At 51.8% G+C, this 23,526-nt stretch overlaps 1 protein-coding gene and 1 long non-coding RNA gene across 10 annotated transcripts; one reads left to right on the plus strand and one right to left on the minus strand.

The window, feature by feature from the left end:
- Window positions 1-779: 779 nt before the first annotated feature.
- On the plus strand, window positions 780-23,486 carry TFAP2A (transcription factor AP-2 alpha). 9 transcript variants are annotated; one of them, XM_033408042.2, is made up of 9 exons: window positions 5,439-7,729; window positions 9,991-10,044; window positions 10,188-10,425; window positions 13,521-13,572; window positions 15,670-15,901; window positions 17,753-17,871; window positions 19,791-19,932; window positions 21,387-21,440; window positions 21,722-21,860. In XM_033408042.2, exons 1-8 carry the CDS (start codon window positions 7,056-7,058, stop codon window positions 21,418-21,420), a joined length of 1,545 nt encoding a protein of 514 aa, XP_033263933.1. In that variant the 5' UTR covers window positions 5,439-7,055; the 3' UTR covers window positions 21,421-21,440; window positions 21,722-21,860. The 9 variants fall into 9 exon arrangements, with proteins under 9 accessions (XP_049571572.1, XP_004281093.1, XP_004281092.1 ...); XM_049715615.1 differs by lacking the exons at window positions 5,439-7,729; window positions 21,387-21,440 and adding an exon at window positions 780-937 and having other exon boundaries at window positions 9,991-10,048; window positions 21,722-23,486; XM_033408041.2 differs by lacking the exon at window positions 21,387-21,440 and having other exon boundaries at window positions 6,153-7,729; window positions 21,722-23,486.
- On the minus strand, window positions 4,447-5,415 carry LOC117197116 (uncharacterized). Its single transcript, XR_007479573.1, has 2 exons — window positions 5,275-5,415; window positions 4,447-5,104 (listed from the first exon to the last, which is right to left on the minus strand). It is a non-coding gene; the product is annotated as an uncharacterized LOC117197116 (long non-coding RNA).
- Window positions 23,487-23,526: the final 40 nt, after the last annotated feature.

A 23,526-nucleotide genomic window follows, 5' to 3' on the forward strand; every position in this document is an offset into this window, starting at 1 on the left:
TCCCGGAGCCACCGATGCCCCTTTCTCCCTTTAAAAAGTTTTAGTGGAAAAGATACAGAGGCGGGAAGCCACAGAGGAATGGGGGCGGGGCGGGGAGTCGTGAAAGTGAGAAGAGAGGGCGGACCTTAAATAGAAGTGTGAGTGTGTGTGCGCGTGTATGTGTGCACGCGTGTTTGACTCTCTGCGGAGGGAGGAGACGAAACCTAGAAGTCAGAAATGAAACAGAATCGTGAATGTCTTCACCTACTGGGAAACACTTTGATCTGAGATCCGACGCTGAAGCAGCCCTGGGGGTTGCAGACTCGAATCCGCGAGGTTGAACCTCGCAGGCCGGCGGGGGGGCCTGGACCGGAGATATGGCTTCACGGCATGCATCCAGGTGCGCGGCACCTATCGGTTCTGACCCAGTCTCCGGGCCTTGCCCTCCCCCCCCCCCCAAGGGCTGGAGATTCTCCCAGCCCCAAAGTTCCGAAGGGGAAGAGAGCCAAGGGAAGAGCGTGTAGATGCCCCCATGGCTCGAGTGCGAAAACACACCAAGTCACACTCGCGTCGCTCCCAGCACACTCCAGCAGGCAGTCTGCCTGGGTTCTTCGGCTAGGGATTGACCGGGAAAGCGGGTTGGGGCTGCTGGGAAAAGCTGGAGCTGATGGCGAGATTGCCGCGGCTATAAATCCATCACTTCCCAGGTCAGCTCTGCGAGGCGCTGGGACTAGGGCTGGCGGAGTGAATTCCTGGGCTAGCGCGCATGCGTCGGCAGGTAGCAACCCAGCTCTTTATGACCAGGTGAGATGTTGGTGAGCAGGTAAAAAAGGAGGATTTGCCTAAGCGATTCCAGGGAGCGGGCCCGGCCGAGCCCTACAGCCCATGCCCGGCGGGGACCCGTCGCCAGGAGCGCCGAGCCGCGATGTCCATACTTGCCAAAATGGGGGACTGGCAGGTACGGGGGTTTGCCTTGGCCGGGGCTGAGGTGGGCGGGGGTGGAGCGGGGGAGGGGGCCGGGCGGGGGGAGGCGGAGAGGAAGAGCCGCGGCCCAGGGCTGCAGCGTCGTAGGTGAGGCGCGCCTGGCAGCGCCCAGGAGCGTTCCCAGGAGAGAAAGAGGGCAGGAAAACGGGCGCAGGCGGCGGCCGCGGCGCTGGGGGCCACGCGCGCCACCGGCCTGCCCGGTGCTGGGGAGAGTCCGGCGCACGCTCCACAGGTGGCCCCGGGGGTCACCAGTGCTTTGCGCTACGGACGCCACCCCCCGCCCGCCGCCAGTAGAAACTGGGGTAGATGACTAATTCAGGCGGGGGCAGGGCGCAGGCGGGCGTGCGGTGCGCCGCCAGGAAGGTTCCCTGCTCGCTACGCCTCCGATCTCGCCCTAGACCCCAGGGCGGCGCGTGAGATGGGGTTCCAGTGCACCTGTCTCTCTCCGCGTCTCCACGTTTGGGGGACCACAAGGGAGCGTGGAGAATAGAAAGGGGTCCGGCTGGACGGGTCGCGCCGGCGAGCACGTTCTTTTGGGGAATGCTCAAAAGAGTTTGCGCAAAGTTGAGCTTCTCGCTCCGTCTTCTTCCCGAAGCCACTTTTCACCGCTTGGGCTACGGGTTGGGGTGCCTAGACGGGGGCGGTAAGTGGCGAGTGATGAGGCAGAAGGCCTAGAACTGGTCGAAACCAACGCCTCCCGAACTTGGCCATGCTAGGCCGCGGGCACCGCAAGGCCAGCTAGGCTCCAGACACTGCTCTCCCCTGAGCCCCGGGCCCGACCCCGGCCGAGGGAACCTGCATCCAGCGCTCTCTCCTTTTACGTTCCGGACGTTTCCCCTAAGGGAACCAAGGCGGCTCTGGCCAGGTTGGTGAGCATAGCAGCCTCTTCCCTGTCGCCGATTTCATAATGGGAACCGCGGGGCCTTCTTTGCGCCCTAGCCAAGCGGAGGCCTGGTTAGGGCGAGAGTCTATGTGCCTAAAAGCCCGCAGGCCGATTTGAACCAAACCCCCGATCCTCTCAAAGAAAATTTGAGGCCCTGCTCTTTCCGGGGCGAGTTCTTCGGCTTGTTTCAGATTTCGGCCATCAGAAGTAAAGTTCAGAGAAGTCCCGTCTTCCCTACATTCTCTGGAGTTGGGGAAAGGAAGTCATCTTGCAGTATTTATTTCTTTCATTGCACTTATTCTTTTAATCAGCCATGAGCTCTTTTAGACCTCTCCTCCCAATTAAACCTAAATAAATGCAATTTCATCTCCAGAGTTAGACTTTGTGGTTTAAGGGTGCAAACCCCACACCAAACTCAAATCTGGGGCATTCACACCTTTCCCTCCCTTGCCCCGGTGGATCTCCGGGCCCTTCTTCATTCTCTTCTCTGGAGGGGAAGACTGGGGGACTCCTTGACGGAGGGCTTTTGGTTTTCCCCTCAAGCCGGGAGAACTTGTCTGCAGAATTCCTCAGCGTGAGAAAACGCCCGCAGTGCAGGCTCGGCCAGGGTCTGGGCCTCCAGTGGGTTCGACTGAGGTTCGGAAGCAGCAAGATTCCAGCCTGAAGGGGACAGGAATGAAGTCTGGGCCTGGCTCCCGTGGGTTCACAGTTTGGCTAGCGGTGGGAAGCCGGGATCTCGGGTGGGGCACGCGGATTTGGGGCCTGGAGAGGCCGGCTCCTCCGGCTTTTGCCTGTTGGGCTCCTGGGCCCACTGGGTGGCAACAGCTGGTGAAAATGGAGTCTTTCTCCTTCCCTCGTTGTCTCTCTGTCTCTCTCGGTGTCTCTGTCTCTCACACAGATACTCACTCTTCTCCCAACGCCCTCTCCACGCCCCCCTATCAGGCCTGGACCCCCGACTCCTGCCCCCAGGCCTGGCGCTGCTGTCCTGGGGTCCCGGCGAGGCCGGAGCATTGACATGCAATGAAGCGACTTGTCGTGGTAATGACGCTCACACACTACCGCGGCTCCGCTGGCTCCAGGGGCGACCGGGGCGCTTGCTCGGGCCTTTCTTCAGCGCTCCTAACGCGGGCGGCGGCGCGGAGCCCGCAGGCCCCAATCTGCACCTCAAAGGCGCCCTCGGCGGGAAAACAACAACAGTTTAGCAGCCCTGGCGGGTGTGGAGCCGGAGATCTGCGGGGTTCGGGTCAGCAAGGGGGGAAGGTGGAAAGGATGAAGGCCCTGAAATGCCTTCCCCAGCCCACAGATAGAAAGCGAAACCTAGATTTCCCCCAAGCACACCGTGGCGACGTTTTGGGGGTGTAAGATCCCCTGCTCCCGGGCCTAGGCTTTGGCCTACAGATCGCGCTCTGGGGCTGCGGCCGCGGCTGGGAGGGTGTCGGTCCCCCGGGCGGCCCACCCCCCGAATTCCAGCCGCCGCGTTGGGCGGCGGCCCCAGGCCAGCCCGCAGGGTGCGTGGCGCTCGCGCTGGAAGTTGACCATTTTTGCGGGCGGAGCGCGGCGCCGAGCCTGGAGCTGGGTTCAGCCAGGGGCCTGTGCCGCCTTGCGCAGGCGGGGACCGGGCGTGCAGGGGAGCGCCCAGGGCGTCGGAGGGAGCCCCTCCGGCTCTCTACCCCCCTTGCGGCTCTGGTCTTCTCCCTAACTTTCGGAGGGGGGGCTTCTGGCCTACTCTGCCGGGCTTGGGGAATTGGCTGCGGTCGTCTGGAGGGAGAGTTGCCCTTCGGCGGCTGGGGGCGGGGGGGGGGGAGCGAGTCCCCCTCCTCTCGCCTTCCTTCCACCTGTTAGGCAACGCTCGCATTCGCGACAGCCTCTACCCTCACGGCGAGGACGCACCGTGAGACCCGGGAGGCTGGGAGATTTGCAAGCAACAGGCCCAGATGGCATCAGAGGTCGTTCCTAGAGCAACTCTGAGGCGAGACCTACTGTTGTTGGGGGATTTGCCGCATTCGAGAGGGAGAAAGGAGGGTTTGACCTAGGACAAACGAGGAAGCTCGGCCAGATAAATTAATTACTCTGTATTTCCAAGGATCGCATCACGTCTTTTTTTTTTTTTTGGTCTCTCTTTCTTTAAAAGAAAACCTCTGTTTCACAGAAGAAAAAATTACAGAGCCCCGGTGGGGCGAGCAGGCCCCCGTGTGGACCGGGAGAGCCGAGACTGGCGGACCTGGACGACGGGGGTGGCTCCCGGGCCTCCGGGTTCCGCGCCAGCCGGGCACTGAGCCGCGAAAGCGCCCGCGTTAGTAACAGCACCAAATCATGAAGGAACTCTCCCTGCTTTAATTAAAAAGGGGAATCTTGGGAAAACTGGAGCAGATTAGCACAGCGAAGGGTTGGTTCCCTGCGATTTATTTTGATGCATGCATGACACGGCGCACACATGTCGGTATTTCGGCTCAACTCCAGAAGCGACTGTGAGTCTCTATAGGAGTTCCGTATTCCCGTCCACACTGCACCCAGGAAGCCCGTAGCCCAAATACCACGCTGAATTATCAGTCGGCCCTAGCTTCATACAAATGAGAGGAAAATCATTTAACCCCTGCAGCTGTCAAGTAACCTCTTCAGGGTACACTTTTTATTTTACACGCGGCAATTAAAGGATCCCAAACCCCAGCCGGGCGACTGAAGCCGTCTGGCAAAATCTCCAACCTGGGGGGGTGGGGTGGGCTGGGAAGCGCGAAGCCAGTAAAAGTCCCAGGGCGCCGCGGCCGGAGGTGTCAGCTGCCGGGGAGCGGAGGCGATCTCTTGTTGGGCAAAAATCCTGACGTGACTTCGCCGGTCTTCGTTTGGTGGTTACATCTGATTGCGAAAGGGATAGTAATTTCTAATAAGATTGGACGGAGCCGAAAGGACAGAGCCGCTGGTGGAGGCAGGGATGAGGGAGAGGTGCCGAAAGCTGGGCCCCGGCGCGGTCGCTCGGACCCTGCGCAGTGCCGGGCTTTTGCCGGGTCGTCTCCGGCGAGGAGGAGACGGAGAAGAGAGCAGAGAAGAGGAGAGAGAAGAGTGGCATGGGGGCGGGGGCGCCGGGGCAGGGCCGCGCGGCGGGGCTCAAGGGAGATTTCGTGGGCTCCCCGGCAGGAGCGCGCTCTAGGAGCAGGTTTGCGGCTTGGGGAGGCCTTTATACCTGGGTCGGAGCGGCCGGCGGCAGATTGTGGTGCTGGCGAGCAATTGGACTATTGTTGATATGCTAATGAGGCGATTAGGCTGTTGGTAAAGAGCAGGAAAAGGGAAAAGTTTCTACCATTAGAGGGAGATCTCCGAGCGCACACGGGAGCTCTTTCCCTTCTCGCCGCCTCCTCTGCGCCCTCCTCCCCTCTTCCTCGCCCTCCTCCTCCTCCGGCGCTCGCCGCCCGCAGCCGGCACTTTGGGCTTACCCAGAGAGTAGCTCCACTTGGGTGCGAGGCGGAGAGGGGGCAAATCCATTCACGCCGATCCATGAAAATGCTTTGGAAACTGACGGATAATATCAAGTACGAGGACTGCGAGGTAAGCGCGGCGCTAGCTCAGTTGTCCTCGCGGCCGCAGGCGCGGAGCTGTACTTCCCGCGTCTCCTCCCCTCCTCGAAGCCCGCTGCGAGGTGCGGGTGAGACAAACTTTCCCCAGCGCAGCGCCCGCCTCTCCGATTCGCCCAAAGAGAGCAGGGGAGAGGCTGCAGAGGGAGGATGAGGACGTTCCCTTCTTTCATTTCCCTCCTTCGGAGCCCCTGTCCCACTTCCCCCTTTTCCTCCTGACCGGTTTTGACTGTGCCTAAGAGTAGAGCGAAGAGAGACAAGCTGGGTTTTCGAAGCAATTGCTGGCAATTGGGCACGCGTCCGTGCACTCTGCGTGTCTCTCCAACGAGATTCTGAGGGCCCAAGTCACCAGGAAAAGAAAGGAACGAGAAAACCCTTTCCCCTCTTTAACTTTCTCTCTGATCTTTAATATTCCTTCTTTTATGTATTCACTCTTTCCTTCCTTCCTACCATCCCCCCACCCGACTTTTCTCGAAAGGCTCTTTTCTATTTGGAGAAGGGGCCCCCCCGCGCACTTCGCTCTCAGCTGGGCTGCACCTCCCAGTGAGCGGGTTCAGTTTGGGAACACTCATCTGCCAAAGTGCTGCGGGGCTCCTCCAGGTACACTATGTTATTCAGGAAGTTCTAGGCAGTTTCTCTCTCTGAGCTACTTGGTGGGCGCAGCCCTGGGGTGGGGATGGGAGGCGGCACCGGGCGGAGCCGGCTGGCCGCCGGGTCCCTACACAACCGCCGGGCACTCGGCTGCGTGACCGTGGGAATCCTGGCGGGGCTGCCGCAGCCTCCGGTGCGGGGAGCCCGCCCGGCCAGTAGAGCGCGCCGCACTGGAGCCCATTTTAAAAGCCACGATTCCCGGAGCTCGCCTTCTTGGGGCAGCCGGGGAAGCCCCAGGACTACCGGCCGGCCGGCGGGAGGCGCTGGGAAAGGGCCTGGCGGCCGCTGTCCCAACCCCCTTGCAACTCCCCGCTAAAAAGAGCCGATGAGTCACGGGAGGGGGAGGCGAGGGGGCCGCGACCGGAGAGATTACCTAAGTAAATAATAAGTGGCAGTCCCGGCTTTTGCTAGTTTTTCTGTCCTCTTTTCTTTCTTTCTTTCTTTTTGGCATGTGGAGCTGGGAATGTCAAGCTGTCTGTGTGGGCGCAGCGGCGGGGTCTTCACTTGAAATCAGAACCTGGGCTATGTGAACGATGTGTCACCCGTCCCCTTCCTCCTCTCCTTTCTGTAGACTATTTTAAATCTTTCCCGTTTCCCGGGTCCTCCTTTTTCCCCTCCCCCCTCCCCCGGGGCACGAGGTGACTTCCCAAGGGGACGGGTGCTTATCTGGGGACTCGTGTCGTGCGCGGTGCGGGCGCAGAGACTCCATGTCGGGCCAGTCGCTTTGTTTTCAGGGCTGGCGGGCCCTTTCCGAGCTGGTCAGGGTGACACTGAGCCCCTAAGCCTCCCAGGGTGGATTGTCGTATCCGGGCTGTGGCCTTGGGCTCGGGCAATCACCTTCTCGGAGGCCGAAACCCCCGGCGGGCGGGGTCGGAAACTCCGCGCGGCGCGAGCTGCCCGTGGGACCCAGGTGGGAGGCGATGCACTTGCACCCCCAGAGAGGGACCCTGTGGGGCCGCGTGTGCATGTGCGTGTGAGTGAGACAAAAACAGATGAGAAGCGAGAGGAGGGAGAGGAGGATAAATAGAGCGAAGGCTGTTTCAACAACTTTGCGGTGGGCGAGCGCCGGAGCAGGGATTTCGGGTTTCCGAGCCGGCTTGGGGCTGTCTAATTATGTCGGGCTCTGCAGGGACACGCAGGAGGCGAGGTGCCGCTTGTTCCGACACCCCGGCGGGCAGACTGGCAGCGGCGGCTGGGGGAGAGCGAGCCGTGTCATCCGGGGGGGCGGGGGGCCTCGGGCGGGAGTGGCCCAGCCAGTCAGACGGGTTTGCGCCGGGAGCCGGGAGCCGGTGCCAGCGGCGCCCGGGCTAGGCCGTCTTGCGCCTCTGCGCGCCCCGGGCGGCGTCCCGGCTCCCCCTCCGCGAGCCCCGGCCCCGGAGAGCCGAGGGCAGGGCCCCCGCCGCCGCGGAGTGTCCAGCCCCGGGAGTCCGCGGGAAGCTCGAGCGGCGGCCCGGGCGAGGGCCGGGCCCGGGCGGGGTGCCGGGCCATGGAAGAGCGGCGCGGGGGCGGCCGGCCGAACCCCGAGCCCCAGGCCCGGCTGCGGAGCGGAGAAGCCCGCGGCCGGAGGCGCCCGGGAAGCAGCTCGGGCGCCGAGAGCCAGACGAACGCCCGGACGCGGGCCCCGGCAGCTCCCGGCCGCGACGCGCGGCCCCCGCGGCATCCCGAGGTCTGCCCCAGCCTTTTAGGTCTGATTGTCCTCGCTCGCTTCCTCTCCCCTCCCCCTCCCCCGCGGCCTCCCCCTCCGTGCGCGCCGGTTCGGCCTCCTCCCCCTCCCCCCTCCCTTCCTCCTCTAGGGCTCTCCCTCCTTCCCGCCCTCCCCTCTCCCCACTCCGTGCTCCTCTCTCGCGCCCACACTTTCTTTCTCACACACGCACGCAGACACATTCTCCCTTTCTGCGCGCTCGCCCTCGGTCTCCCTCTCTCCCTCTTTCTCTTTCACTTTTGCTTGCCCTGCAACCTTTTAAAATGTTGCCCCTTCCCTGTGATTCGCCAGCCGCCGCGCCGCGGCCCCCCGCGCGCTCGCCCGCTCCCTCTCTCGCCCGCTTTTTGTCTCTCGCGCTCCCTCTCCCCTCCTCCGATTTGCTACACTGAAGCTCCCGTCAATGGACTGCATTGAGAGCCGGCTCCGGCGCGAGTTGCCTCTCCGCTTCACGCTCGATTTCCAGGCATTCTTCCCTTATTAAGTATTCGTGTAATATTAATAGTCATGAATATCTGCTATTAGCAGGCTCCAGGAACGCTGCCCAGCGCGGTTATTAGAAGCTCAAGCGAAGCCGCCGCTAAGAAAAGAGGGGGAGACACGGATTAAGGAACACGCGCGCGCGCGCGCACACACACAGACACACACACAGACACACACACACACACTTCTTGCTTTTTGCCTTTTTGAGGTTTTTCATTTTTTAAGGAACTTTGAATCCTACCCGCTCACGGCAGGATAGAGACCGTGGGTTCGACCAGCTGAAGGCGCCGCTCGAATCGGTGGTTCAAGTTCGGATGGACCAGAGCGGGGCTCCAGCGCTCGGGGGAGCGGCGGCGCCGTGACCGGAGTCCCGGGTGGCGCGGGGCTCTCGGCGCCTTTTGTGTGGGGCGCGCTCGGGCAGCGGGGCAGCCGGGCTCTCCGGGCTTGCTTGTTGTTTTCCACCCTGACTCGTTACCCCAGACTCTTCGCAGATGTTAGTTCACAGTTTTTCAGCTATGGTGAGTCCCATCCCCACCCCCATCCCTGTTTCCTTAGGAATTTTACTCTGGAGAACCTGGGGCTGCGGAGCGGCCCGTCCTCCTCGCCCGGCTTTCCTTCAGGGCACCCCCTTTCCGTTTGCATTGCCCTCGCTCCTCGTATCTCTCCCTCTCTTCCATCCTTCAGCCGAATGCGGTACCCCCCATCCCCCGCTCGACCTCTCCCGGCGCGCAGCCCTACCTCGCTGCTACTTCCCAAGGCGTGTTTCTTGCCACGTTTGTCTTTATTTCCTCGCCTCTTCACGTGTTCCCGAGATGTTCTCAACATTTGATGCTTAATCCGGCTACAGGAAAAATGCTGCCCGGTGTGCCCCTTCTTCCCCTCGGGGTCCGGGGCTGTACCTCCGAGGGCTCGCATTGCCTGCAATCAACTCTGTTCGCTTGTTTTGCAAGCGAATTGCAATAGAGGAACCCAAGTCAGGCGTTTCTTCTGCCCTTTGGGGCTGGGGTGGAAGGGGCGGGGGCCTCCGCCCCGGGGTGCACCTCTCTCTTTTAAACCCAAGACAAGGCTGGATCTTTCCATTTTAAACCTTGGCTTGACGTCCCTCTCTCCCCGTCTCTATCACAAATCGACCCTGTCCAGAAAAAGGCTCCTAACTGAGGAAGCGGATAAGACAGACCCCCATCCCGCAGCTAAGACCTTCTTTAAGCTGGTAACTTAAACGTGGGCTTTCCTTACAGCCCTCCACGAAATATGCTCTATTTAAATAGTCGTGAAATGGTAATAGCCTTTGAATGGGTATGACTGTTTTCCTCCACATAAATGGAACAGGGTAAACAATAACGCAGTGGCAGGCAGGTTCAAATGCAGGGACAGAGAAAAGGCCGCTTCTGCTGTTTAATATTTAGTAGGAATTTTAATTTTGCGTAAGGGAGGTTCCACTCCGCAGCTGAACGGGCTGTGTTCCGGGAGGCCCTTTTTCGCCTTTTCCCCCCTTTGAAAGAAACGCCTAAGGAGAGTCTCTTATGCCCCCTCACTGGCACAGTCGAATTCCCTGCGTTTGGGGAAGGGCCCTTTTCACTCCCAGAGTATTTTCTGAAAAGAACCGCCTAGGGCTCCTTTCTCGCGGCGGCCTACGGACCGGGACGGGCCGTTTCCCACGCAGCCCTGAGCCGTGCGCTCAGTGTGGCAGCTGTAACTCGACGCCTGATTTCTTGTTCTCTGCCCTTGCCCTCGCTCTCTTCCAGGACCGTCACGACGGCACCAGCAACGGGACGGCACGGTTGCCCCAACTGGGCACTGTAGGTCAATCTCCCTACACGAGCGCCCCGCCGCTGTCCCACACCCCCAATGCCGACTTCCAGCCCCCCTACTTCCCCCCGCCCTACCAGCCTATCTACCCCCAGTCGCAAGACCCTTACTCCCACGTCAACGACCCCTACAGCCTGAACCCACTGCACGCCCAGCCGCAGCCGCAGCACCCGGGCTGGCCCGGCCAGAGGCAGAGCCAGGAGTCTGGGCTCCTGCACGCGCACCGGGGGCTGCCCCACCAGCTGTCGGGCCTGGATCCCCGCAGGGACTACCGGCGGCACGAGGACCTCCTGCACGGCCCCCATGGGCTTGGCTCAGGACTCGGAGACCTCCCGATCCACTCCTTACCTCACGCCATCGAGGACGTTCCGGTAAGAGGCCCCGCGGGCGGCGGGAGAGAAAACGCAGACCCTCGTCACCCACCCGCGAGCAAACGCCCGGAACGTGCAGCCCGGGGAGCCCGGGCTTTCCTGCCCGGCGTTTCCTTTCTCGAAATCTCCTTTTGGTTTTTCGGGTGGACACTTAAGGACCCACCGAGACAGCCGCCTTAAAAAAATGGAAAAGAATTGTACTTGAGGGTCCTGCCCCTAGAACAATGGCTCCTGGAGCTCCTTCAAACAATGCCTGCATATTACCATTGAGAAATTAGACGAATGTCACCGTTGACGGTACCTTCCCCTCTCGACGACAGTAAACTGTTTCGACGGGGAGAGGATCTAATTCCACCACTGTGTCTGTCGTGGGGATTTCTCCCTGTCCTGAAAAACATGTTAGAGTCAACCAAAAGGGCTCATTGAAATGCCCTGGCCATTTAAAAGAAAGTGTGAAAGACACACTAGGAAAATAATTTTTACCGGATTTTATGAGTGCTAGTGATATCTGAAAGTTATGTGTATACCCTACCCTTACTAAAGAATAGTAAGTAGCAAGTCCGAGGAGGAGGACATTGAATGCAGCCTTTTTCTCTTCCTAGGGGTGCTAAGTGCTGACCTCATAAATCATTAACTGGGTTCCCAACGCCTTTCAGAACCCGCTACACCCCCATATTAAATGAATGTTTTCAGACTATCGGGCAATGCATTCTTTGAGTTCTAATTCAGTTATCAATAAATGCAGTTTGAAATGATTTCTAAATAAGCATGGTATTAGCGCATTTACTGTTTACAATGCAAACCAGCCTACTGATAATTTGAAAATACTTTATGAAATTAAATTTAAACCAGCATCTCTTGCTTCAATTCTACATATTTATGGTTTGCTCACAACCTTCCTGAAATGGAATTAGAGCAAGCCAATAATTTTATTAAAGCTGTAAAGGCTCTGTTAATGCTGCTTTTCTTTGGAGAGGAAATGTATCTGGATGTGATTTTTGCTAAAATGCTATTTCAAATTACTGCATCAAATATTGCAGCAATATGTCCGTTGACAGTTTAATGATTACTGCATTAGATTGCAAAGAAAATGGTCAGATGAACTTACCTCCTTGCTCGGTGAATTTAAAACATTATTTAAGTTACATAGGAAAATAGAAAATTTATTACATCTCTCATTTGGCCTAGTTAATCACTGAAATTTGTTGGTTATGTTTAGCAGCGTAACATGGAAAGCAGGAAAGTAGGCAGTTGATCCAATGTGGGGTTTAGTAAGCATTGTGTGTGTGTGTGTGTGTGTGTGTGTGTGTGTGTTTTCATACATGTTTTTAGAAACTGATACTGAACAGTGCATTTCTTGGAAAGTGAAATGAGAGGAGCAATAGCTGAGAAAAGGGCCATTAAAAAACAAACCTGGAAGTTGTGATCATTTTAGTTCCCCTTCCCAAAGATTCTCTGAATCCTTATCCTAGTCTGCTCCTTGGAAATATCTGAATTGCAAAATAACGTTGCGAGCTTTTGGAACTACTGTGAATTAGAATTGCTCTACTTTGCAAAAATTCCGAAGTGGCTGGTGTGAATTCTTGACACTGGTATAGTCACTCTTCGTGGTGAGATTGGCCTATAGGAGAAATTCATCAAAAGATCAAATAAAAACAAGGAAACCCAGTTGCTGCTCTTCCCCTTTCCCTCCCCCACCTTTTAAGAAAAAAAATTCTTTCAAAGGAATTTGGGTCAGGAAAAGGGTTGTTTTCAATTTTCCCATTGCTGCAACAGTTAACCTTTAATAAGAACGACTGCCAAATATTTAAGAAAATCAAATCGATGGTGAAAATTATTTAATCATTAATATCTCAGTGGGGTTTTAAACTTAACAGTCTGCCCTGTATGGACAAGGTCTAGAAATAACACAAATAAAAGTATTATGCCACATTACATTTACTTTATGGGTTTAGGGTGCATGCATAAAGGGATCATATTTCCCCATATAGTTAAAACACAAGAACTGCAGCAGTAGTCATTTCTGAACATTTCTCAATTTAATTATACTTAAATCCAGAAGCACTTTAGGCAAGTTACAAATGAGAGCATTGAGTATAATAAAACCTGTAATAAAGCAACTTAGTGCCATCCACCCGGAATCATTGCGATCAGGCACAATTAACAGGAGCATAAATCCAAGACAGAATGGAAAATGTTCGAATCAGTATTATTGTTGGACAAAGACTAGAGAAGGAAGTAATAGTTTTTTTAATGGTAATGCCTGTGTTTGGTAACGATTGCGAAATCTTCTATCTCAGCAGCCCTGGCGCTAATTTGTAAACACAGGCAGACATTATATTGCCTGTCAGTTTCTGCATTAGAAAACACGATTTCATTTTACTTTCAAATCACGTTTTGACTCTAGCATACACGTATACCCATCCATCTGTAGAAAAAAAAAAAAAGGAAAAAAGAAACCCACACTGACAAATCCAAATGTGCTACTGGACACAGGAAAACCTCAAAGGATTTTTGTTTGTTTCTCCTTTTATCATTTTCATATCCCTATCTGATATCCAATTTAGACAGTAGTCCTTTTTAAATTTTTTTCATTTATCCATAAGTGAAGGTGTGTATATACGTTTGCTCTTTATCACATCACCTAAAACGTTTCCAATACTCCCCTGTTACTCCCGACTGTCATTTCTATTGTTTCTCTGGCTTTTGCTGCCTGCACGCTGGAATTGCTGAAGTCCGAAGCCGCTGAGGTGCCAAACTAAAGCTAGGTGTATTTTTAAAGGTTGAACTGACTGTGAGAAAGATCAAAACTCGGTTTAATTTCCAAAGAAAGTTTTATTCCCCACCCCCAGCTCCTTCAAATGTGGATTATTTGCTGGGGAACGAGAAATTGGCCGTGGGTGTACAGTGAAACGTCTTGAGCTGCAAAACCCCCAATTCCAATGAGCCAAGATGAGATGTTTATATATAAATGTCACTAGATGGGAGGGGGGAATTTTGAGTCTGCACCTTCCCCTCCCCCTGTCTTGCACGAAATATTCATTTCCTTTTGTTTTGATTATACATTTACATCCATGTGTATCCTTTTGTTGCAGCATGTAGAAGACCCGGGTATTAACATCCCAGATCAAACTGTAATTAAGAAAGGTAAGCCATTTCCTTCTGCATTCCAAGCATGTCCTTACAGGCACAGTGCTATTTAAAAGAACTTGCAGAGCTGTGTTTATTTTTTTCCAAGTAGGATTTCCTAAAGGCTCAGAATTAGCGAATAGATAGGCATAGAATAGCAATGCTTAAATGATCGGCTTTCAGTATGTTAGTAATGGCAACAGGCTAGCTTTGTTCTGATTCATGACTTGAACATTTAATTTAGTTTAATGATATCTGGACAAACACATGAAATGTGTAATAGTTGAACAGATTTGGAAGTGGCATTTCAATTTTGGAACGGTTTTAACAGTTCAGTTAATCCATTGCGTGAGTGGCCATGAGTGTTAAGAAGTGTATAATGCTAAAAGCAGTGCAAGTAATTTAATATTAATATAGGAGCAGATGATAAAAAGACATAGCACTCCTTAGCAGAGGGGGAAAAAGTCTTTCATGTTCTTTAATTTCTCATTAGCTGTTAAGGGTTTTTTAAACTTTGTGAATTAGGTTAACAAAATTTGGCTTTTGGTTAAAATTAGCTTTTTGAAGATGTCAGGTTTATTAGCATAAATGTTTGGAGCAGAAATTGTTTTTAAAAAGTGTCAAGTGATTTGGATGGATTTGTAATTTGTGTTGTGTTTAGTGAGTAGAAATAAAGTTTACCGGATTAAATGCTATTCACAGCAGCTTTTTTTTTTTTTTGTTATGGTGGCAATGTTACATTTCAGGATTCTAGGCACCACCAGAGGACGATGCTATATAAAACTGTTCCCATTTCTAACCCCAATCAGTATATTGTTAGCGAGTTTAAAGTTTCATTTTTGCATCTGTGAAGTCTTTGTCACGTCAAATTAGATGTGCAAGGGATAAATCTTAAGAGATGCTCTTTCCAAGTCGACATGATAATTGGCTCTTTTATTAGTAATCTCTCAAGAGTTCGTTTAACTCCTATTGTCTCTATTAGCCTCCCCAGAGCTATTAATGTCACAAGTGATCTATCCAAAACCTAGAGCCCCCCCCCACCTCCCTATACGTCTAAAATATCCCCAATCAAGAGGGAGGAGTACTGTATACATGTATTATTATGCATATATGTATTATTATGTCTCCATGTGGAATTTTAAGATACAAATGCATACTGTACTTAAATGGTTATGAATGCATCTGAATTATATTGGTGTTAGAAATGTAACATGTTAGTACACTTTCTGCTGGCCTTGAATTTTCTTCTAAGTATGGTGGATCCAACGATGAAGAGCTTATGATTTTAACTAACAAGAACATATCCTCCCCTTCCCCCCTTCCCAAAGAAGACGCTTAAGCATAAGATTATTAACTGTTTGCTCATCAAAAGAACACACTGCTAGTTTTCCATGGTAGGCCTGTTTATCCTTCTTTCTCCCAGTTCAAAACGGGGCTTGGAATGGATTTCCAAAACTCCAGTCTTTTTCACAGATAAACATAGGAAAGGGCCTATTTATCAAAAGGACGGGGTGTGACAACAGAATCCACCACTTCCCGGCTTGGTGCCTTGAATGAAGTGCTCATTTACAGGCCGCTTTAGCCATCTAAACTCTCAGCTGATTTTAATTATAGGTCTGTGAAGCAGTTTTTCCCCAACGCTAAACCCCTCGCCCCACGAAAACTCCCGAGCCTACATAGCTTGCTCTCGGTTTACAAACGTCACCCCCTCCGCTGCACCCCAAGCCCGTGCTCCAGCACCCCGTCTGGGGGCCACTTCCCTCGGATGCTGAGAGCCGGGAGGGTCACGAGTTCACCACCATCTCTAGACAGCGCCCCAGCGGTTCAATGGCAAGGGTCCAGGGAGAAGCACAGGGCTGGCTGGCGGGGCTGGGCCGCCCCCCGGCCGCCGGTGAGACGCGCCGAGGGGCACAGGCTCCATCCCCAGTGCCGGGATGGAGCAGGGACTAGGGCAGGAGATGGGGAAGGAGCCACGGAATTGTCAGGGCTGGAAGAAAGGCGGCGGTTGCGGCGCAAGCCTGGGAGCCGGCCCGGGCCGGGACGAGGGCCGGGGTCGGGCAGGGCTCGGGAGGGATCCTCGACGCCCACACGCGGCCTCCCCGTCTGTCTCCGCAGGCCCCGTGTCCCTGTCCAAGTCCAACAGCAACGCCGTCTCCGCCATCCCCATCAACAAGGACAACCTCTTCGGCGGCGTCGTGAACCCCAACGAAGTCTTTTGTTCAGTTCCGGGTCGTCTCTCACTCCTCAGCTCCACCTCGAAGTACAAGGTCACGGTGGCGGAAGTACAGCGGCGCCTCTCACCGCCGGAGTGTCTCAACGCTTCGCTGCTGGGCGGAGTGCTGCGAAGGTGAGGCCCGAGCGAGGCCCTGCCCGCCAAGCATTGCGCCTGCGCCGGGCCGGCGACGCGGACGGGCCTCGCGCCAGGGCCCTCCCTTCGCGGGAAAAGAAAGGGGCGGGGAGAAGAGCGTAGAACCCGGTGGGTGGGAGCTGGGGGCGGGGTGAGGCGGCGGGCGCCTGCGCACTCCGCCGCGTTCCCGCGCGTTCCGTCGTTCCGGGGGCGCGCCCGGGTCGGCCGGCGCAGTGCGCTCAATGGGACCTCTGCCTCCTCCCACCCCCTCCCCGCGCGCACGCGCAGTTCGCCCCGCCGCGGGCTCAGTCCCGGCCGCTGCAGCCGCGGGGCGCCGCGCGCCCGCCTTTTCTCTACTCGCTCACACCTTGCAAGCCTAGGAAAACTTCCTCTCAGGCTCCTCACTTTGCCTTACCTCCATATAGGGTCTCCGATTGCAGCCCGCCGTCCCTTGAATAGGGTTTAAGTAGAAGACAATGGTTTTCTCTAGAGTCTCCGTGCCATGCCCCCGGGTCACCAGAAGCAGACCCTCCCGCGCGAGGTGCTCGCACTAATGGTTCCGATGTACCGCGTCCCCGTGTGTGCCAGGCAGCGTGCGAGGCACGTTTACGTGCATTATGTGTGGTCGCTACCGACGATTGCATGTTGCATATGTGGCCAGGGATTCTTGTCTCACCCGCGCGAGGTCGGAATGATTCATTTCGTAGATGAGATTTTATAAGGGTCGGCGAGGTGAAGCACCTTCCCTCAGGGCAGGTTTGTTCCTCCTCTGGGCTTTTTGCTCCTAGGGTTCCACCCAGCTTTGTGTGTGGTGGGTCTTGCGTTGAACTTTCCCAGATAATATTTTCTACTTTTTAATTTTTAATGAGAAAGTGGACCAAAACTTCATTCTTTTGACATTTATTCGTATATCTGTTTATAGACCCAGAGTTCTGCTGTGATGGGTATATCCCATACAAAGGCTACAGAGTTTAACATCAGCTATTCCACTCTTTCCTTCCTCCTTCACGGTCATTTGCTGTCCCTTTGTAATCTTTCACTGACACAGATCTGAATCCGCCCTCTGCCTTTTTCTCCCCCTTCCCCCCTCCCCAATATTGGAGACTGTTTACCTAGGGGAGTATAATCTAATCCACACAATTAAAGAGCACTTGAGTAGGGAATAAAATCTGAAATTAATTAATTTGCTGTTTTATTTAAACAATTTATCTTAACCACTTTCTGATTATGGGAGTCTATTTAGACATCTATTTAGAACCACCTCCATCGTCTCTGAAATCAGGGAAATTTTTAAAGACTGATATCAACTTTTGACTTTTCTAGTTAGGCTGGTGACATGGCATGTAAACAGTTGGTGAAATGAATTTCCCACTGGGGCTAAAGCCAGAGAAAGAAACGTAAGAGTGATGATAACTTTGGTTACTCTGAATAACCTCACAGCAGATCTTGCAAAGACAATTTAAAGACCCCATTGGGATTTGTGTGATTGTAACAACAGGGAAAATATACAGTCATCAGTTGAACTCAAAAATACTTCACACCCTAGAGATGAGAGCTGTGTTTATTTGTTTGTGGTTCTTCTTCAGAGAGTTGGGAAATCAGAACCTTCCAACCTGCCACAATAGTTGCAGTAATAACTGAACACAGGGGGTGCTTTAGAGTTTAACAAGCATTTATCGCCTATGTTCTTTCTGTACCATTCCTTCCTAGGTTTCCCTTCCTTACATATCTCCGGGCCAGGATCCTTAATTTTTAAAAGTACATTTTAGGAAGTTGTCAAAATGACTACAGTGTGATGCAGAGCAACCAAATGTTTTCTGAATCCCTTTCTCACATGTATTTGTGAAACAGGGCGAAGTCTAAAAATGGAGGAAGATCTTTAAGAGAAAAACTGGACAAGATAGGATTAAATCTGCCAGCAGGGAGGCGTAAAGCTGCCAATGTCACCCTGCTTACATCACTAGTGGAGGGTAAGTGAGTTCCCTTGCTAAAGAGAAGGGAAGTTTCTTCTGAGAAAATGGCTGATATTCAGTGGCCAGATGTTTGGCTGTATTTTGTCAGTTGGGCAGTTTCATTTTTCCAGAAAACATAACCAGAAGTGAACGGAATTCGTGTCAAAAAACTATTTGCATTTATTCCTGTCCTCCTTTCCTCTTCCCCTCTGCCACAAAATTACACCTCCCTAGCCCAATTCTGACCTAAACAATGTGAAAACTTAAGAACTGCATATTCCTCAAGTTCCAGTCTCCTTTATAGAGCTCAGCAGTAAATCACTTAAGCTATTCTGACATCTGCGTTTGAGAAATGCGTGACCATTACTTCCTGAATTAATTTGGGAATCTTTGACCTGCATCCTGATTTAAGACCATCCTGAAAGCTCAGGGTTATATGCCCTTTTAGTTTTTTGTTTTCCAAACATATGCTCCCTTATCTCTCATTTAATTGTGCTTCTCTACTGGAGAGGAAGAAAAGTGAGCAATTTTAGACTTTGAGTTATTTGGATAGGAAAAGAAAAAAGAAATATAAGCATTGCAGAAAGTGTCTCATGTCAGCTTTTTACACACACACACACACACACACACACACACACACACACTCGCTTCTAAACCCCTCAAAACAAAGGCTCACCCTGTCCTCACTCGCTGTTCTAGATACATCAGAATCCAGTCACAGCAGTCACATCCCTACTTCCTCTAGATCCCTCTTAAGTTTGTCCGATACTAAATTGGCTTAAGTTTGGGTGTGTTGGAATGAATGTATCGTTCTTTTGCATTTTCCTTTGTGCTCCGTTGGAAATGTCTTATGCTTACAGGAAAAAGAGAGGCACTTAAGTTATGGCGCAGATTTCAAAACTACCATTTATATTTAAAGAAGGCACTTAATCTTATTTATATCTTGTATTTGAGGAGACATAGTATTATTGAACTCAAGTTCTAGCTTTGTAAATAATTTTTAAAATATTTAAAAACATAAAATTGAGGAGAAACCCTATGAACCATTCGTTAATGGTGCCCAAAATGATACTAATGTGACTGTTAAGTCATAAGCAATTGTTCAGTGCCAGAAACTCAACTACAGTAGCATTATATTAAAAATAATACCAGTACATTGGGAACCCACCGTTCAGACCCCGAAACAATTATACGCAGAGAAAATGGTAGTAGCGGCTTTGGGTGTAGTGTGAGAGTGTGCATGGTTTTGGGGTTGAGTCCTGTAGCAGGGAAGCAGTTTCTGGAGAACTGTTATTGTTTGTGATCCGCTCCATTTTATGGAAACAAGCTCAGCGGAGAGGGCTTTGATGCTCTAATTGGCGCATGCGTTCTTCCGGAGCTGGAGCTAATGGCAGGAAGCCCTGCAGTAAAAACCAACTGGTTCAGGAAATTAAAACCAAAGATTCGAAAATCAACAACACAGGCAGACTCAGTGGAGTGACCCTCGAATCCTCTTGGTTAATCGGTTTGGATGAACAGATAATTATATGCGATAAAGTTAAAATGTAAACCCTTAGTCGTTCCCTTGCAGAAAAGCTCAAGGAGTAATTATGAATATCATTTATGAATGTGTTGATAGGTGTGAGGTTGGAATACAAGAAACATTTTGAAAGAGAAGGTGGGGGAATGTCATCGGGGTGGGGATGAGGCTGGAGGGGAGTTGATGGGATTTTATATTTTCCAATCGCCTGGGCCTTCTAGGCTAAGTGGCCATTTTCCCTGGGAAGCGCAGCCACCAGATCCTACAGAGAAGGAAAGAAAATGCCTGAAATGGGAAAACAAGTAGTGTGTGTTTCCTACAACATCTGGGTTAAGAAAATAAGGGAGCTGGGAGGCAGTTTTGAGCCCAACTTTTTTCATTCTCTTGCCCTCGCCCCCCTCCTCTCACCTCTTGCCAGGAGAGGCCGTCCACCTCGCCAGGGACTTTGGGTATGTGTGCGAAACTGAATTTCCTGCCAAAGCAGTAGCTGAATTTCTCAACCGACAACATTCCGATCCCAATGAGCAAGTGACAAGAAAAAACATGCTCCTGGCTACAAAGTAAGACATTACCTCTTCGGGGTCTCTGTGTCTCACTGTCAAGAGAAACAAAAATCAAAATCATTTTTGCTCTCATTTTTGGCCTCTTTTCCTTTTGTGTTAATCAGCTCTGTTGTAAATATTGAAGTTACAACACAATCTAATAAACCATAATTGATTTTAAAGGGGCAATACAAGGAAGATTGTGAGTGCGTATTTCCCACTTTGTCACTATTTCTGGTCAGAAAGACCAGAATCAGATTCTTTTTTTTTTTTTTTAACCTTGTATTTTATATTGGAGTATAGTTGGTTAACAATGTTGTGATAGTTTCAGGTGTACAGCAAAGTGATTCAGCTGTACACATACATGTATCTATTCTTTTCAAATTCTCAGAACCAAGTTCTTAAAGGAGTGACACACTTGCCTGTATCAGTTTTTGTCTCTTATCAATATGTTCTCCAAGGGCAAGGATTAAGCAGTGGCCTGCAAAATGTTCAAGCCAGAAGCTGTCCTAGTTTCAACCCTAATCCCTTCTCCCATTTCTTGCCTTCCTTTCCATCCTCCTCAAAAGTGCTGTGTACACACACACACACACACACACACACACACACACACACCACAAGTTCTGGCCTACAGGCGAGATGTCAAATAGGTTTCAAAATGGCCCAAGTTATATTCCCATTGGTGCCTGGGCTGAATAGGCTTCTGCAGGTGGTGTGTGAAAAGAAAATGACTGTTTTGATATGTTTTCTGGAAATTAAAAGGCTTGTTTGGAAGCCCTTAATTATCAAAGTCGATGTCACAGGAGGGCATGGAAGCAGGGGCAGCGGCCTCAGGCAGGGCAGTTTCTGGCCTGGGGACACCAGCTGGCCTTGGAGGAGGTAGCCTGCCACTGCTTCCTGTTCTCCATCCTCCCTTCACAGCCCCCACCCAAAGGCTGCTGCTGCCTCAGGAAGGCCCACCTAGTCCTTGCTTCCCAGATTCAGAGACTGAGCTTCCCCTGTGCAGGCTGCATCGCCCATATTTCAACTTTTCCCTCTTCTCTTAGCTTCCTAAACACACCCATATTCACAATTTCCCTAGACAGTTTTTTTTGGTGTATGGGAAAAGAGGTGGAATGGGCGATTGAAATGTCTGTTTCTTCTTCCCCAAACCACTCTGACTTATCCCAAGGAACATTTTTTTTTTTCTGGTGACTTTTATTTTTAAAGGCAAAAGAATCCCAAGAAAAGTTTTGCCTTTCTTGTGCACATCCACCCTGATCTGAAGGTGAATGAGTGGAGAGTTCATCCCCCCAAACCGCTGCCGAGGTCTCTAGAAGATTAGGGAAGAGGGGGCTCCATAGTGTTTTGAGCAGGACAGCTGCTGGGTGCATGCTACTGGCTGTTGAAGAGATGCTTGCGTTTCTGACTCCTTGCCCCTCTGACTCACCTTTGTCTCTCTCCTAACGTGTGAAATGTTTTCTTGCGTCTAGGATGCTTGGTGTGAGCGAGAGAGGAGGGGGTTAGAAGTTTGGTGCAGCTGAGAGGTGAGAGAGAGACACACACACACACACACAGAAAGACAAGAGAGAGGCATGTGTGGAAGTGTTTAAAGAGCAGGAGATGTTTAGGCGGACTCTGACAGGTGGCTGGGTCTCCCAACATGTGCCCCTCCCCCCCAGTCTGTCTCTGGGGCTCTGGGTCAGGTCAGGTGTCGGCGTGATCCAGGCAGAGGTAACGGCAGGGAGCAAGGTTTTCTCTTTGCTGCGGATGCTGCTGGCTGCCCAGCCTCATCTCTCTCTCTCTCTCCGCTCCACTTGTGCTGCAGACAGATATGCAAGGAGTTCACCGACCTGCTGGCTCAGGACCGATCTCCCCTGGGGAACTCGAGGCCCAACCCCATCCTGGAGCCGGGCATCCAGAGCTGCTTGACCCACTTCAACCTCATCTCCCACGGCTTCGGAAGCCCGGCGGTGTGCGCCGCGGTCACGGCCCTGCAGAACTATCTCACCGAGGCCCTCAAGGCCATGGACAAAATGTACCTCAGCAACAACCCGAACAGCCACACGGACAGCAGCGCCAAAAGCAGTGACAAAGAGGAGAAACACAGAAAGTGAGGCGCTCTTCCTGCCCCACCCCCTGCCCGCGCCGCCTCCCCGGCCCCGGCGCGCCCACCCACTCCATCTCCATCGCCATCATCTCCATCATCTCCATCATCTCCATCATCGCCATCTCCATCTCCATCACCGCCCCTCCCCCACCACCGATCACCACCGGCAGGTGACAGCTCCGGGATCAGCAACCCCCCACTGCTGCTACTGCTGCTGCTGCTGCCGCCGCTGCCGCCACCGCCTTCGGTCCGGAGTCTCGGGGTGCCGGGGACAGCGCTCCACTGTGAGCGGGGCGACCCCGCAGTCTCAGGCCCCGGCCCCGGCCCCGGCTTCCTCCATCAGCACCAACTCCCCTTTGCCCTCGTGTGGAGCCTAAGAGAACAGAACAGGCCGTGAAGCCAGCAAAGAAAAGTTCTGTCCGAGTTTGTGAACCCTTTTTTTTTTTTTTAAACTAACAAATCAACAACGACAACGAAAAAAATTTAAAACTTTTTTTTTTAGAAAAAAGAACGTAAAAATTAAAAAAAAATTATATGAGCTTCATGGGACGGAATCACCACCTTCTCTTACATACTTCAGATTGTAGCCATACTAAAAAAAAAAAAAAGAAAGAAAAAAATGGCAAAAAGGCTAATGACATTTTTATCAGTATTGTGAATAAACTTGAACACAGATACTCGAAGTTCCATGTCTTGTCTTCAGTTCTAGAAGTTTTCCCTCTTCAAGGTAAAGCGACCAACTTGAACTCTCTCTGGCAACACGATTCACAGTTCTATAAGGGAATCAGTGTTCACGTCTCTGTATATATTTATTTATGTGTAATTTAATGGGAATTGTAAATATGGTGAGTCTGTTTTAAGCCTTTTTTTTTTTTAATTTATCTGGTGATCTCGTTTACCTCTTGTTTAGTGGGTTTTGAATCTTCCCTATTAGTTCTTCATGTGGTTCATGGTACTTATTTAGGAATCCAAGGTTTGGGGGATTTTTTTTTTTCTTCCTCTGGTATTCATGAATTTAGCCCTGTTGTAGCATGTTAAAGACGACAATGAAACAGCTGAACAAATAAAAAAAGTAAAATAAAATTTTATAAATAATTAGTATTACATTTAGCTTTTCATTGAACTGAAAGAAAAAAGTGATATTGGACCCTGGAAAGATTTTTAACTTGAGTGGTTTGATAACCGTTCTATGTATTGTGGGGAGAAAAAAGAAAAGTTTATTTTATTCCACTGTCCTCCCTTAAAAGCATCATTTGAGCAATAAATGAGTATTGTCTTTAAACCGAGGGTTAGGGATTCCCCCCCCCCTTTTTGTTCAAAGAACTTCAAACATTTGGGACCACCTGGTATTCTGTATTTTCACTGGCCATTTTGGAAGCAGTTCTAGCTGTATTGTACTGAGTTGTGCTGGCAGTAGTTTCCATGCCTGTCAATGTATCATAGTCCTTTGTTGCCCAGATAAATAAATATTTGATACGCTTTATGTCGATTTTTTTTATTCAGTGGCTGTCTTTACCCAGGCG

The sequence above is a fragment of the Orcinus orca genome, chromosome 10, assembly GCF_937001465.1.
Source record: "Orcinus orca chromosome 10, mOrcOrc1.1, whole genome shotgun sequence".
NCBI lineage: Eukaryota > Metazoa > Chordata > Mammalia > Artiodactyla > Delphinidae > Orcinus > Orcinus orca.

What these genes read in the sequence shown, in the direction of transcription:
- TFAP2A (XM_033408041.2), top strand. Translation starts at nt 7,056, where the DNA reads ATGAGAAGCGAGAGGAGGGAGAGGAGGATAAATAGAGCGAAGGCTGTT. An exon ending in CTGGGCGGAGTGCTGCGAAG is followed by an intron (nt 15,902 to 17,752) that starts GTGAGGCCCGAG and finishes TTTGTGAAACAG; the next exon opens with GGCGAAGTCTAAAAATGGAG. An exon ending in AACATGCTCCTGGCTACAAA is followed by an intron (nt 19,933 to 21,721) that starts GTAAGACATTAC and finishes CTTGTGCTGCAG; the next exon opens with ACAGATATGCAAGGAGTTCA.